Source organism: Phyllopteryx taeniolatus, chromosome 6, assembly GCF_024500385.1.
Source record: "Phyllopteryx taeniolatus isolate TA_2022b chromosome 6, UOR_Ptae_1.2, whole genome shotgun sequence".
Taxonomy (NCBI): domain Eukaryota; kingdom Metazoa; phylum Chordata; class Actinopteri; order Syngnathiformes; family Syngnathidae; genus Phyllopteryx; species Phyllopteryx taeniolatus.
This window is the reverse complement of record NC_084507.1, coordinates 22,587,382-22,603,303: the sequence shown is the minus strand read 5'-3', so window position 1 is coordinate 22,603,303 and position 15,922 is coordinate 22,587,382. Positions and strand designations below refer to the sequence as shown.

The window sequence follows — 15,922 nt, the reverse complement described above, 5'->3', positions numbered from 1 at the left end:
ATGATAAAAGAGAGTTTTAAATGTACTCCAGCTGTTTACAATACGGTTTACTCCAGTTTTGATACAATGCAATAAACTCAAATTACGAGTCCATAGAATATGATTGAGCCCATTTATAATACGATTCACTCCAGCTACAATTCATTAAGATGTATTCACTCATTGGATGGTATGATTCACACCAATTATGATGCGATATGATACTCAATTTACGTTACCATTCACTCTAGCTACGATGTCACCCTTATTTGGATGTTATACGAATCGCTCCAATTACAATACGATTCACTCCAGTTAAGATAGTATAAGATTGACTCTTTAGTATAAGATTGACTCTACGATTCTTTCCAATTACGGTGCTATATATTGTAATTACGATGCAATGTGATATGTCTTTTCTTCCTGTGGGCACTGCCAGACATAACATACACACTTCATCATCTTCTTCTCCGCTAGCGATCCTGTACATGTAACTACCGCCGTGATGTCGGCCCCTCCCGAAGTCTCCCCTCGAACCCTCTTTGCCCTTCCATTAGTCATGCTTCTGCCGTCCTGTTGGACCTCATTACCGCTGCTTATCGTTTTCATCTGCCGAGCTGAGCGGGAATGCTGGAATTCTATTCCAAGTGAGATGAACACGGACGACTTTTTCTTCCTCTATCATTATTTTGACTTTCTCTCAATCTGTCATTATCCGGCGGCTTCCGTCATGACCTTCAAATGCCTGCTCCTTAATACCGTCACCGGGAGAAAAAAGGAAGGATTCAAAATTGTTGTTACCTGCCGGGAGGGATGCTCCCGAAATATTGTTCAGCGGAGTTTCTGCCTCGCAATCATCTTGGCTAACGAAGGGGAAAGAGAGCAGCGCAAAATGCTTTGACCCGAAAGGAATCTCGCTCACCTTCTCGCTACCTTCTCGGTGTTTACGCCGCGGGAAACGGTTGCGCCCAAGGACGTGTCTGACGGGTGCATTTGTTCGTGGCGGATCCAGACAGAAGTATCTCAACTGTGTCATGAATATATCACCGTGACACCCACAGCAATCGTTCCTGATCCCAGGGGGTCTCCGCTCATTGCACAGACAGCAGGACTTTTTGACTTTTTGGATCACGAGGCACAGATCAATCACAATTCACGAAAAGTTAGGATTGGGCTCGGGCTTTCGGGTGAAATTTCAGGATGACCCTTCAAATGCGCTGTAATTATATTCAAAAAATAAATAAATAAAAATTGCAATTCACTCAAATTACAATCCAGTACATTTCTCTTCAATTATGATACAATGTGCTTCATTCACGTTTCAGTCCAATTACAATTTACTCAAATTATGATTTATTCCAATTACGACACATTACGATTCCCTGACATTAAAATTCATCCCAATCACTATACAGTATGATTGACTTAAATTACAATACAATACGATTCACTCCAATTACAGTAGGATACAATTCTCTACAATTATGAAGTGATACATTTCACTCCAATGCAATATGATTAAATCCATTTACGATGCAGTACGATTTACTCAAATTACAATACAATTCACGGCAATTACGGTGAGATTCACTCCAATTCCACTAATATACAGTTCACTCCAGTTCCAATACAATTCACTTGAATTACAATGTGACTCGCTCCATTTATGATAGAATACTATTTAGACACATGCACAACCGTAAACACAAATACTGTAATCTGCTGCAAGATGATTGTGGGATATCATTATTTCAACACTCACATTCTTACAGTAGTCAATGATATATTGCGAGATTACCTTGGGAAGGAAGGTAAATATATGCACTTACCGGCCACAATCTTATGGTCATAATGTGATGACGACCACTACGTGAGACGCAATAAACATATTTTCTAATAAACACCTCACTGACAGTGCCATTCAATAGTGAGCATTATTATTTTTCGACAGGCAGATGTTTTGATAGCAGATCTCATTAGATTGCCGACCTAACACTGTGGGTGTGCTTTGTATAACATTATTATAATGTGTGTGTTCTACTTGGCCAAACAAAGCCTGTGATAAAATTATATTAATGACGATAGTGTTATTGAAAATGAATTCATTCGAATGCGCCGGTGCCATCCATTCATCTCAACCCCCCTTTGCCCAAGCGCGCCATCTCCCCGTCCATCACCCCTGCTGCATGCATTAGCCTTAAATGAAAAAACAACATTTTATCTGTGTGATTCCATTTGGACGCATGGCAAGGAGCAGCATGGCGTGGCAGCCGTCGCCTCGCATGAAGCAATAAGGCCGGGAAGCCGTTTGACTGTTTTCCAATTTAATTTCATAGTGAATAACCTTATTTTTATTCTCTTCCATCAGGGAGATGGAGATTGTGGGGCGGGCCGCAGTTGTCTTTTTGCTGGGTGGCGAGCATTGGAGTGATTATGTATATATTATGGGTGTGTGTCTGTGTGTTGTTTCGATGCTGAGAATGACGCCCATTAACATTCTTCGACAGCAAACGGCTCAATCTGTCTCTATGGCACAATCACAATATCGACAGAAAATGCCAGTCGACAGCAACGCGTGTGAGTGTGTGTGTGTGTTGGAGGGTATTTCATCAAATAAATGAGGGGAGGAACAAAAACAGAAGTTTGAAGGAAATCTGTGATATTGCATTCCTGTTCCTGCCAGTAGTTGGCGCCTGTGAGTCTTCTCCATCACGCCTCAGACCTTTGGTCAAGCTCTGACTTATTAGTTTGGGGTTTTATGGCGATTCGTCGAACTTTGCTGCCACGTTCCGAACATACACAATTGATAAGTCTCGTTATGTGCAATTTAGTATTGTTTATTGGTCTACGTGTTTCAAATTTGATAGCAACCAGACAAAATCTCTAGGGTGAGTTTGTTTTTAAAGGACCCCTGGAAATGTCCAAATTCACTCCAAAATCGTAGCTTCAAACCACAGTGGCAGAGTTCCTGTGTGTTTTTAGGCATGACTTCAGGAGACTTTTTTGTGTCCACTCATAATAGATGGGCCTACCAAATTACATGCTGATAAATGAAACTAGCTTTGGGGGCTGAATTTCGAAAACTGTTCATGTTGCTCTCCCAAGCTGTCTTGAAGAATCTCTGGAAATGACTCTAAAATGGGTGCTTCAAGCCAAAATGGCAGACTTCCTGTGTCTTTTCTGGGTTGGAAAGTTGAGACTTTTTTGCGGGTCTACTCATGCTAGACATGTCTACCAAATGTTATGCTGCTAAAGAAAACTGGCTTTGGGGACAGAATTTAAAAAAAAGTTACCATGGGGTACTAAGGACGTGACAGTTTGTCTTGGAAGGATCCATGGATATGACCCCGAAATGACGGCTTCAAACTAAAAAAAGCAGACTTCCTGTTCGTTTTCGGGTATTGGCTTCTTTACACCTACTCATAATAGACATGCCCACCAAATTTTGTGTTGCTACAGTAAAAACCGGCTTCGGGGGCTGAATTTTAAGTACCCCTATTAGTTTTTTCTGTGGAGTGATTTGGTTAAGGATCCATGAAAATTACCGTACTCCTAAAATGGCCGCTTCAGACCAAAATAGCAGACTTCCTGTCTTTTCATAGCGTAGAGCTAATATGACTTTGTGACCGAACTGGTGTCTTTCTTCCCAACAGCAGATCCAGGACGCGGCCGACCAGGGCGTTACATTCGTGGGCTTTGTGCAGGAACCCTACGGAGCACCCTGCACCATGATCCCAGAACCAGACACCCCCACGCTGTCCCTGCACTCTAGCCCCAGCTCCGTGCTCGGCTCTCTGGGCAGCTGCAGCCCCTCCGTCCCCTCCAGCCCTTCCTGCCACGGAGGTCCAGGAAAGGAGACAAACACGTGCAAAAACTCCGGGAATCAATCAGAGGCCCGAAGGGAAGTCTCGGTCACCTCATCCCCAATATCAGAGGAGCTGACGGAGGAGGAGTCGCCGTGCCATAACAACAACAAGGACAGCGCAACGGATTCAAAGCAGAGGACCAGATACCTGCAGAGATCCTATGGTGAGTGGTTTCCATGATTAGCGTCTTGTTGTTCCGTGCGTCCGCAAGTGATCCCCCCCCTTCCCCAACCGCTAAACTAATTGGCCCGTGGAGAGTCGGTAAAGGTCATCATTCCTGCCTGTGCGCAGCTCGTAGACACACCAAAAACACACCAGACGTTTTTTATCCCGCCCGACAAATCTAAACAATCACAATAAGGATGTCACATAAAGCGCTAACAAGCCACAATTAAGATAATGAAAGGTCAAAATGTCCAACCGTGAAAAGGACAAAACCACTTGAATCATGTGTCGGAACTTTGGCTATTACTCGTTACTTTGTTTATTTCTAGTAGTGGTCACCATGAATAACTGACAAAAGGAGCAATCATATTAATCATGAGACACTTTTATGCATTTTTTTGACGGTGTGCTTGGTGGCGGTTATCAGGAATTACTGACAAGGAATGATCACATTACAGTCATTGTATGGAACTTCTAGATCTTTAATCGTGCCATAGTCCACCTCTCCAAAATGCGTGGTAGGAGGAGAAGTGTACCGAACTTCAGTACACATCAGAGCACTCACACCAGCCGAACATACCGGCTCTTACGTCTCTGGCGGGCCCAAGCACAGCACAGGTTACGGACCCTAAACTTGTCTTATGGCTGTTAAAGTAAACACGAGTACATCAGTTTGGTTTCCCGCTATTGCCTCAACATTACACAACAACACTCTGCCCTGGGATGTAATCCTCTTTTGCAAAAATAATCATTCCGCTTTAAAAAAAAAAAACAAAAAAAAATCTTAAGAAGAATCCTAATTAGCACGACCACGTCTGTGAAATCATCTGCAACTGTTTCGTCGGGTTCCTCGCAGGCTTCACATGAATTCCTCCTCCCGTCTATCGAGAAATGCCGTGTACAAGCATGAACAGATGGAGACACCCACTTCTTCACTTCAAGATCCATTCTTGATAGAACAGATCATGTATACTGTGCCTATAGTAATACAGCTTTCGCATAATAAATATATGTGACTTGTATGTTACATGGCATGACAGTGTCTCCATCTGGGCCTCTCCACGAGATCCTTCCAGAGTCCCGCACCTCCTCCAGCTTCCATCTTTCTTGGTTCATCTTGGCTCACCGTAGGCCAGACGGCATGTGAAGGGGAGGCCCCGTGCCAAGCTCCCATGTTCCCTTGCTTTAACGCCCCGAGGTTCTGCTGGCTTGTCAGCGCTAATCCCGAACATGACGGCCAGCGTTGGCGCACCAAGAGAGACAAGGAGAGATGTAACTGGGAAAGCTTTTGAAGGCTGGGATTGATCTGTCCCAGAAGAGCTCTCTCGCTTAGATTCGACAAATGTAACATGAATACCTTAAATCACTGTCCTTAGCCTCATGCCTGTCCGTGTATGCCATGGACTTGTATGACTGTAGATTCTTTCTAGTTTTTGTGTTTATTTCTATTGTGCAAGGTGGCAGTTATCAGACATAGGTGGCAAAAGTACCCATCGCATACTGTGTGTCCAGAAGAGCAGGTGAAAAGGCAGACTGGCTAGAAGCTTCAGCGTTCAAATCATTTTTTTACTATGCTGTAGATGAGAAGATAAATGGAGTGAGGGTTGTCTTCAGGGCAGAGTTAGTTAAGAATGTCCTAGATGTGCCCCACAGGTACGATGTCAACTAGAAGAGAAATTTTGGAAGGAGCCAGAAGAAGTACTTCAGGCATCCCAGGCAGAGAGAGTAGTGATTGGTGTAGATTTTAATGGACATGTTGGTGAAGGAACCTGGCGTGATGAAGAAGTGATGGGTAGGTTTGGTATCTAGGACAGGAAATTAGAGGGACAGATGGTGGTAGACTTCGATGAAAAAGGCTGTAGCGAACACTTTCTTCCAGAAGAGGCAGGAACGTAAGGTGACCTACAACAGCGGATGAGAGTATGGAGCAGAAACATTTGGAAAGGTGGAGGCAAGCAATGGAGAGGAGAGAAATGAAGATTAGCAGAAGTAAAACAGAATATATGTGCACGATTTAGAAGGGTGCTGGGGGGAGAGACCTTTCTCAGTCTTGTTTTTGTGACTGTTCTGTTTGTTTTCACAAAAAGCAAATTTTCTCCCTTCTGGTTAGAAACCGCTGTTTTTGGTGAAACCAAACCCATGTTATGTATACTGATTATTAAAAAATAGGTAGAAATAAACTTTTTGGGGAGTGAAAGAAGAGCGTACATTTACGTTTGATAGTTTTGGTGCTTATATTGTCAATAATTCTGTGGGTCGAGAAAGTTGAGTCAAAATGCTCTAAAAGGTCTGGCAATATGGGGAACTGCTTTGAAAATGGCTGGCAGTAAATGAATCATTTGGTGATGCATAACAGACCATAATGACCATTTCAGTGCTCTGCTCCAGAACGCAAACACAGATCAGGCAAGTTTTCCGGCTCTGAAAGCCACCAAACACATTGTGTCATCCGAGGAAGGTCACACATCCTCAGCAAAGACAATTTCTTTGTCTTTATTATCGCTGAACCGTGAGGCCCCCCCCGCTAAGAGACTGATGTGATTTGCTGGTGAGGCTGTTTTGGATAAAGAAATATGTGCTATCTTAACAGTAAACTATCTGCTCATCTGGAGTTTGCACTCTCAGAGGTTGGGCGTCATCTGATATCATATTCTTTTTTCTTTTGTTGGGCCTCATTTTTAGTATCATCCACACACTAATGCTAAAGATCACAATCTGTTACATTTGCTTTGTGTCTCCCACAACAGTGCTTTCTTTAGTAGTGGTTTTTAGAGGTACAGTGGGTTTTTGTGTTTGAAAACATGGATTATTATTATAGCACCGCTGACTCAGTTGATTATTTCTAGTCGTTCTGTTTATTTCTACACCTTGATGGCTATTATGAATAACAGGTGAGAGAAGCCGTTGCATTAATTAAATATGTACAGTGGTGCCTTGAGATGCACTTTTAATTTGTTCCATGCCCACCCTTGTAACTCAAAACATTCGTATCTCAAATCATCTTTACCCAGCGGAATGAATGGAAATGCCATTAATATGTCCCATCCTCCCCCCAAAAAATAATATTTGTAATGTGTTCTATAATAAGAAAATTAGCACTCCATAATATTGTACTGTCCAAAAACTTACAGAAATGACATGATTAAATCAAATGTAAAGAAATGTAAGTTTTTGCCACGTTTTGCTTCAATTCAGTGGATATTTTGCTGCTTCTTCTGGTGTGTGCGCCTTGGCCAACTGGGTGCAGTACAATAGACGTGCAGAAAAGCTGTACCTGGAGACGGTCTCAATTTTTCAGTAAGCCGTAGTCATCTAAGTAGTCCATGGCACAGGATAAATACTATAGGCCTACATGTGTTGCTCAAACATTTGTGTTCAAAAATCTGTTGCTTAAAGCGTTATGACACTGCCACATTGATACTATCCGTTAGCCCCTCCGTGGCATTTTGCATTGTTTGTTCGCATTTTTTTTTTTTTTGTTAGCATTATGTGAATAGAATTTTATAAGGCAAAGCTTTCTGGTTGTTTTAAATGCATAATTCGCTATTCTCTTTGTTTTATGTTTAGTTTGACACTAAACTTCAACTGGGGTTCAACAAACAGCTGGAAGCCTCTTTTTTGAAGAAATGTTTACTATCTGCCAAACTTCTGCTCGTTGTGAAGAGAGTTGACCTCACTACCACCATACAGCACTTCCATTTAAATTTTTTGCAACTCGAACAACAAAATCAATAAATTGGCCAAACGGCAGCTTAGTTGGGTGATTCGTATCTCAAAAGCACCATTGTACTTTGCCCGGCAATGCAGAGTTGTTCAAATGCTGATTATTCCTGTATTGGTTATCATCAATAACTGGCAAGGAACGATCTCCTTACAGTCAGTGTATGACATTTTGTATGACTGCTTAGTATCAGGCGGGGAACACAGCTTACATGAAACTGGCGACCCACGACAAGTCCTCGAAGACGTACGTGTATGTGTGTGTGTCATTTGGGGATAACTTCGGCCGGCTCGGTTTCCAATGTTGTGCTCGTGGCCTCGTGAGAATTGGGTAGTGACTGGACAAAATGTCACCATTTGGGGGGATAGTTTGGCGTCCGGCTGCCTTGTCAGTCAGACCACCCTGACAGGAAGTGCTCATCAATGATTCCATTTTGTCGATGCGCTGACACCGGAACCGAGCCCTGACTCCCATGCTGCCACATCCAAGTGTGTGAGTGTTCATCTGTAAGTGTGTGTGTGTGTTAGTTCCTGTTCGCATGTTTGTCCATGTGTTCACGTGCGTGCGTTCATGTGTGTGTTTGTGGTTTTGTGTTCGTATGAGTGTTCATGTATCTTTGTGGTTTGTATGTGTGTGTGTTCATTTACGTGTGTGCTCATGTTTGTCTGTATGCGTGTATGTTTGTCCTTTTGTTGTGTATGTGTGATTGGGTTTGTGTTCATGTGTGTGCTCGTTTAAGTGTGTATTCGTGTTAGTGTGTGTGTTTGTGGTTTTGTTTGAATGTGTCTTTGTGGTTTTATGTGTGTGTGTTTATTTAAGTATGTGTTCATGTTTGTCTGTATGCATGTGTTTGTGCTTTTGTTGTGTGTTTGTGTGTACGTGTGATTCGGTTTGTGTTCATGTGTGTGCTCGTTTAAGTGTGTATTTGTTAGTTTGTGTTTTCGTGCTGTGTAGCGTGTGTGCGTGTGTGTGCTTAGTGATTTTGTGTGAGTGTTCAGAAGTGTTTGAGTGTTCCTGTGTCACACACACCTGTGTGTGTGTTTGTGTGCGCATGTTTGTGCGTGTCTTGTGGTTGTGTTTTTGTGAGTGCAAAAGAAAAGATTTTGACTTTTGTTTTGCATTTTTCTTTCCTTACTGTACTGAAGCATGTCCTTAAACCCAAGGTACTGTAAGTACCAATCCAGGCTTTTTGTTTGGCATGCCGTTACAACTCACAGTCACTGGGGTCATTAAAACAAAGTAAGGACTATGAAAAGAAAGAAAACCAACGTTGATTTCCAACCTTAAGTGCGCATGTGCATGCATGTGTGCGTGTGTGACCATGCGGCCGTGTGTGTTGTGGCGCGAGTCTGTGGTCGTCTCCCATTCTGCTCGTCCATCTGGTTGACTGTGGTTCAGGTGCACTAAGTAGTCGCCTCCTTCATCTGCTACCCGCTCAGCTTCACTGCTTTTGTCAATTTGTATATATTTTTTTTTTTTTTTAGTGCAGAGCAAAAATATTTCCACCAACAAAAAAAGAGGAGAAAAAACCTCCCACTTTGCTCATCTTTGATATGGGGACACGTGCGTTCTTTTCTCTCTTTTCTCTTCTCCCTCCCGAGGGCGTCTGCATTATGTATACACTTCTTCTTGATGTAAACAGCGAGCCGGCGACAGAGCCTTTAATGCATTATTCACTCAGTCTGGCCGCAAATTAACTTACAGTGTAAACGCTCCCTCTTAACTTGCTGCATTCCTGGAAAAACAATCACAGGAAATTCCAAGTTGCTTTTAATTCGCTGCACGTTTGGCTAGGACAGAAGACAAGCGACAAGGGAGATCAGATTTTTGCAGATCAGCACATACTGTATCCTGCAAGTGCAGTGTATGCTAATGACAGAGAACAGACAGAGCAAAGAATCGCAGCATGCCAACATTTCTGACTTTGTTTTGTTGCCCTTGGTTAAAGGGCACAGTTCGGGGACAGGTAACGGGGGAGGGTGGGAATGCAAAACATGATCTTAAAACTTTTCTTTTCAAAGTTCTTACTTCGTTTTAATCAACCGGGCGACTTAAGGTTGGAAATCAACGTTGGTTTAAAGGTTGCGGTTTAGTACGGTGAGGGAACTAAAACGGCAAACACAAGCACAAATGTTTTCTTTTCAAAGTTCTTACTTTGTCTGAGTGAGCTGAGACTTTGACTTTGGGTTGTAATGGTACATGGAAAATCACGGTTGGATTACGGACCTTGGTTTAAGTGCAAAAATGTGAAACAGAAGCAAATAGCCTTTCTTTTCATAGTCCTTACTTTGTTTTAATGACCCAAGTGACTGTGAGTTGTAACAGCATGCCAAAAAAAAAGCCTGGATCGGTACTTACAGTACCTTGGGTTTAAGGACATGCTTCAGTACAGTAAGGAAAGAAAAATGCAAAACAAAAGTCAAAATCTTTTCTTTTGAAGTCCTTACTTTGTTTTAATGAACCAACAGACTAAGGATTCTGTGCTGGAACTCATGGTTGGCTATGCACCTTGGTTTTAAATTTACTGTTCAGTACAGTAAGGGAACAAAAATGCAAAACACGAGTTGAAAGCATTTTTTAGGAATGTGCAACATCAATAATGTTTGTTTTTAGGAAACTGAATTATGAGGCTATATAAAATGTTCGCTAGCTGTGACGTCTACTATCAAGAGGCTGAGCTGTACTGTGTTTGCTTGCCGAGTAGCGTGTGGCTAGTTACATGTCCTGTTTCTTACCTAATAGGTTCCATGTGGTAACTCAGTATGCCTCTGGACCATCCAAAAAGAAATCAAAATATAAATATGGGTACATACATCCCCAGTCAACATTGCCTTTTTTACTACTGAAAAGAAAATAGTGATACTATGCTAGCTTGCAAAGAAACTGCCTTGCAAACAACCTCCTTTGTGCAGGTAATAACCAAGTCTGAGAGTATTGAAAGAGATAACATTTCATATTTAAAAAGACTGTTGGATCAGTAGCAACTTGCACCACTATCTGAATATGTCCGAGACGTAACATTTCCGTCTTTCCTCTCCACAGGGGCTGAACTTCTGGCTTTGTATAACCACCCGGGTGTGCGCGAGGGCGGTGTGGTAAAGTACTACACGGTCAAGGTACCGCTGCGGGTGCACGGCAGCGTCAACGGCGGCGGTGACGACATCCGAGAGGTGGAGGCCAACTGGCTGGATCACATGACACAGCACTTTAACAATGGAGCCTCGTTGGTCGACGGACACTTCCACCTGGGAAACATTCAAGGTAAATAATGTGTTGTTGTGTGGGGGTCACCATGTTGTCTGGGTTTTTCTTGCTGGCATTCAAACTATTTCCCGTTTGCGTTCTTCGGCGGTCTTTGTGTGTGTTTTTGTTGGGGGGGGGGCAAGGCAGTGAGAGTAAACAAGTTGTAATGCATTCATCTGGCAAGGTAATGTCTGGAAACAGATGAGAACAGAGTAGCTTGCCTACTTTTTGTTGACAATATTGCACGGATGTTTCTTGTAAGAATAAGAATGAAAGTTTTAAGTTGAGATGAACGGAACGTCGCAATTTAGCGTTGCTACCCTAGGATACCTTCTTCCCATTGGGCGGATTCCGTAGTGGGAGTTTGTCAAATTACAAACCCTGGAATTTGACTGAAATGGCTGTGTCAAACCAAAATGGCTGACTTCCTGTTGAATTTGCTTGCATCCTGTTATGATAGACATGTCCACCCAATTTCGTGTCAAGCTGGGAAACTAGTGTCAAGGGGCAAATTTGTTTCTAACTTTCTGAGAATCCTTGAAATGATCATCAATCATTGACGTCATTCTTCAACCACATTAGATGGCATAAGCAAGAAAAGCTAGGATACGTGCATCGCATTGGGGCTCATTTGGTCAAATTTTGCAGTTTGTCAAAGTGTGAGCCCTGGATTGGCCCTAATTGGCTGAGTTCCTGTTCAATTTCGGGCATGCGTCCTCGAGACCTTTCCGTGCATCCTGTTAAGATAGACATGTCCACCCAATCAGTCAAACTGGTGTGGGGGGATAATTTTTTGGAAACTTTCACTGACTTCTGCGTGGTGATTGGCCAGTCTGCATTTTCAGGGCGTGGCTTTGCAACAAGATTGATAAAAGTCGCTAAATCAAAAAGACGTAAGATTATCTTTAATACTTTCAAGGGAACGTGTGGTAAAACGCCACTCTTTCATTCCCTCGAAGCCATTTACATGCTTAGGCGCTGCTGTTTTGGTCCGTGTGTGAACGATGGCGTTTAGAAGTGCTGCAACTTAAGTTTTGTTTAAGCCGTCGCTTGGTCAATTAATTTTTATTTTTTTCTTGGTGTTGCAACCCAAAATCTGAGATATGAGCGAGCTTCAGACAATGTCGCTCGCATGTGGACAAGGACGGCCACAGTCGCCAGTGCACTTTTAGCCATTTATCGAACATGACGAAGAGTCAAAGACACTAATATAAAATGACAACACTCACAAGAAGTGACTCAGACTCCAGCTTCTGATCGCACTTTCGAGGCCACGCCCCTTAAAGGCACACAAACAACACATACAATAGTGCAATTTTTCGTTCTTTTCCTGTGGTGGTTCTTTGGGGGCAGAAACAAATGAATGGCCTTTCAATTAAAATGGGAAAATGGATTTGATATATCATGGTTCACCTATTGTGCATTCAGTGCATTGCAGATTTTTCATATTTATATCACACATAATTCACCATATCGCGGGATTCTGAGTGTATGCTGTCATTTTTGGGCGTTAAATTAACACTTCCTACCCTAAAACATTAAAACTGTAAAAAAAAAAGAAAAAGAAAAATGTATTCAAATTCATAAATTCCAAGGAATCAAATGTACATAGTGTTCAGTATTACTATGTATTACTGTATGTTTAAGAGTTTAAAAGGTGTTTAAGAATATAGAAAGTGTTTATAAGAGTATGGTAGAGATTAATAACAGTGTGGGGGAGATTAATAACAGTGTGGGGCAGTTCATACAGCTTTAAAATAGCTATAAATGATGTGGTCACGACTTTGCAGATTTCACCTATTGCAGGGGTTGTCTGGAACTTCACCCGCGCAATAAAGCGCTAATTGCTCTACTTTTACCAAACAAACATTGGTGTCATGTTCCCGTGTTCAGACCTTTCTTCTACCAAATTTTCCACCACCTGATCCAGTTTGTTCCAGAAACACATGGGAGCAAGTGCACCGCATCGGAGCATCAGCGCACGTCCCTATGCTCCTTGTACAGATGCGTTGTCATGGTGACGTGGCATGAGAGAGTGCAATAGGGCCATTGTTTGCATACACACGCGTACTGTTTGTGTGTGTTCATGTGTGTGTGGTCATGTTTTTGTTTGTTTCTGTGTGTATTTGTGTATGTGGGGGGGTTTGTTTGTGTTTAGACGTGTGCTAATGTGTGTGATTTTTGTGTGTATGCGTACGTGAGTGTGTTTGTGTGTGCGTACGTGTTTTCATGTGACTATTTGTGTGTGCCTGTGCGTGTGTACAGTATGTACTGTGAGTGGGTTTGTGTGTGCGTGCGTGTGTTTGTGTGTGTGTGCATTCATGTTTGTATGTACTGTATGAACTTGTGGGTATGGGTGTGTGTACGTAGGTATTTAAATATGTACACACAAATATGTTGCCACTGCCTGCCTCTCGAGAGTTGCGTTTCCTGAGGAAGTGACAGCAGAAGTGCCAAGCGGGACTGTGCCTTTTGTTACCCGAATAGCTTAATCTCTCCTCAGAGCCGCTGTGAGGATTTACAGCCTTTCTTTCTTTCCTTCATTCTTTTTTTCCCTCTTTTCACACACACACACACACACACGCCTGAGCCGCTATTCAACATGCGCCACACTCGGCCCGCCACGCGTTCTAAATTTGGGCAAAGATGACAAACATGCTGGCACTGACGTCGGCGTGCATGGAGTCTTTTTCTCATACATAGGTTTCGCCAACTGGGTTGTTTGGATCATGAGACGTTCAAGTGCTTGAACAAAATGCAGGAATAATTTACATCAAAGAAAGAGGTAATATTTGACAGCATATTATAGAAACCCCCAGAGCCAGTTCTTAAAAATAAATAAATGTATTAAATCAAAATTGTATGAATGTATTCCAATTGCAATTTAATGTAAAGTATGAAAATTATATTAATGTATTAAAATTGTATTGTTTTAAAATTTAAATTACATGTTTTTTATTTAATTAAATGTATGAAATTCAGATTAAATTAATATTAAAATTTTATTATTATTTTTTAAATAAAACAAAATTATATTTAGAATCAAATGAATACATTAACATTTAATTGTATTAAAATTGAAACGTAATTGTTGTAAAACTGAAATTGAATATTTGTATTAAATTCAATCAGTGTATTAAATTAACATTAAATTAATTAAAGATTAATCAATGTATTAAAAGCAAATGTTTTTAAGTTGAAATTTATTTAACATTAAATTACCATATTAAAATTAAATTCATGTTTTTCAAGTACATTTGGTTTTTAAATAATTTAAGAAAACTTGGTGAAACAAAAATGTGTCATGAACGGAACAGAGGATAGGACCCAAAAATGCACACATATGACAAAATGTATAAATAAAGACTTAGCTGCAACCATCCGTTCTTACTGCCCTCAGTCTCCTCTTGAATAAAATTGGCCTCCTGACCATGGCCAACGTTCTGATTACTCTGACTGTTGCGCTCAATGCCGCAGGGTTTCTGCAGTTTCCTGTGACTGATTATGCTGCCACAGTCTCCTCTTTGTTGCATCTCTCCGTTTTCTTGATATCCAAATACAATGTGTGTGGTCCCAGCATCCAGATTTATACAGACGCATCACAAACATCTCAAAAAAAAAAAAAGACATTTATGTAGCGACAAGGCAACCGGCACTGAGCTAATCCCTTTGTTACATACCACAAGCTGTGTAGGACTAACAAAGGATTAGTCTCCATCCACAAACATTACTGTCGCTACTACGACTTTTGCTTTTCTACTTTTTTACTACTACATCCAACGCAGGAAATAATTATAGTTATGAATTTTTTTTACTACCTTCCTTAGCTACAAGAGACGGCCAAAATATTAGAAATATCAGATACAAAAATAAATGCGTTGTTAAATCTCGTAGTAATAATAAAAACTGAAAACTAATCTCTTGATAAAGGCAGAAGTCTTGTCTATTTTTGTCTAAATGAAGCTCCTCCTTCCAACATAGTTCCTTGGCACCTACATGCCCAAGACGGCGCCAAAGCAACACTATCATTGCTTTCGCCGGAGCACAAAAACAGCAAATAAAAGAGGATAAGTAAAAAAATAAAATAAAAAAATCTGAATGTATGAGTTCACGAATGCCGAACCACAAATGCGTGGTGATTCACTGTATACATTTATGTATAACCAGACTCCCGAGAGCAACCACAAAAACAATGCGGCCTAACATGAAAACAAGTTTGACACCTCCGCCATAGTTAAATCAGGAAAAGCAAGCAAAGTGAGCGGGCCTATCAGTTTACAGTGGACCCCCGCATATCCGTGGTTCAGCTTTCGCGAACTCACATAGTCCTTTTTTTAAAAAAAATTTTTTATACCTATCCTCCATTATTCAAAGTATTACTCTGCAGCCAACATGTTGCATTTTGGTATGTTGAAGTGAATTGAGGAGCACCATTTACACAAAAGTAGTGCTTTTCCACCATATGGTGACATCTTGGGAACTTAGTTGCAGTGAGTTGAGGAACTTTATTTAGACTATATAAGCTATATAATTGGAGTCCATTTACAAGAGTATTGCTTTCCCACCACCCGGTGGCCTCTTGGTGCCAAGGAACTATGTTGAAATGAGTTGAGCTGCTTCATTTAGACAAAAGTAGTGCTTTTCTGCCATCTGGTAGTATTTTGGTGCCAAGGAGATTTTATTGAAGTGAGTTGAGGACCTTCACTTAGACAAAAGTAGTGCTATACTTCCATCTTGTGACCTTTGGTGCCAGGTAACTATGTTGAATTGAGTTGAGGAGCTTCATTTAGACAAAAGTGGTGCTTTTGCATCATCTTGTGGCATCTATAGCCAATTGACCTTATAAACCTATTTATGGGTGTCGTCAATTACTCAAGGATTATGGCAAGCCCTGTCCCCTACTTCACTGTACTGTCGTTTACTGCCATGTGCAATCTGCCCGGCAGCA

General features: G+C 41.4%; 1 protein-coding gene across 2 annotated transcripts in view; it reads left to right on the top strand.

Moving 5' to 3' along the window:
* The window catches only part of LOC133479656 (raftlin-like), an 84,568-nt gene that overhangs the window by 47,939 nt on the left and 20,707 nt on the right, over positions 1–15,922 (top strand). Inside the window, exons 6-7 of one of the 2 annotated variants that reach the window (XM_061776901.1) lie at positions 3,636–4,008; positions 10,774–10,992. In XM_061776901.1, the coding sequence (XP_061632885.1) occupies positions 3,636–4,008; positions 10,774–10,992 (592 nt within the window). Of the gene's footprint in view, positions 1–3,632; positions 4,009–10,773; positions 10,993–15,922 lie in introns of both variants that reach the window. The other variant, XM_061776900.1, reaches the window with a different exon arrangement.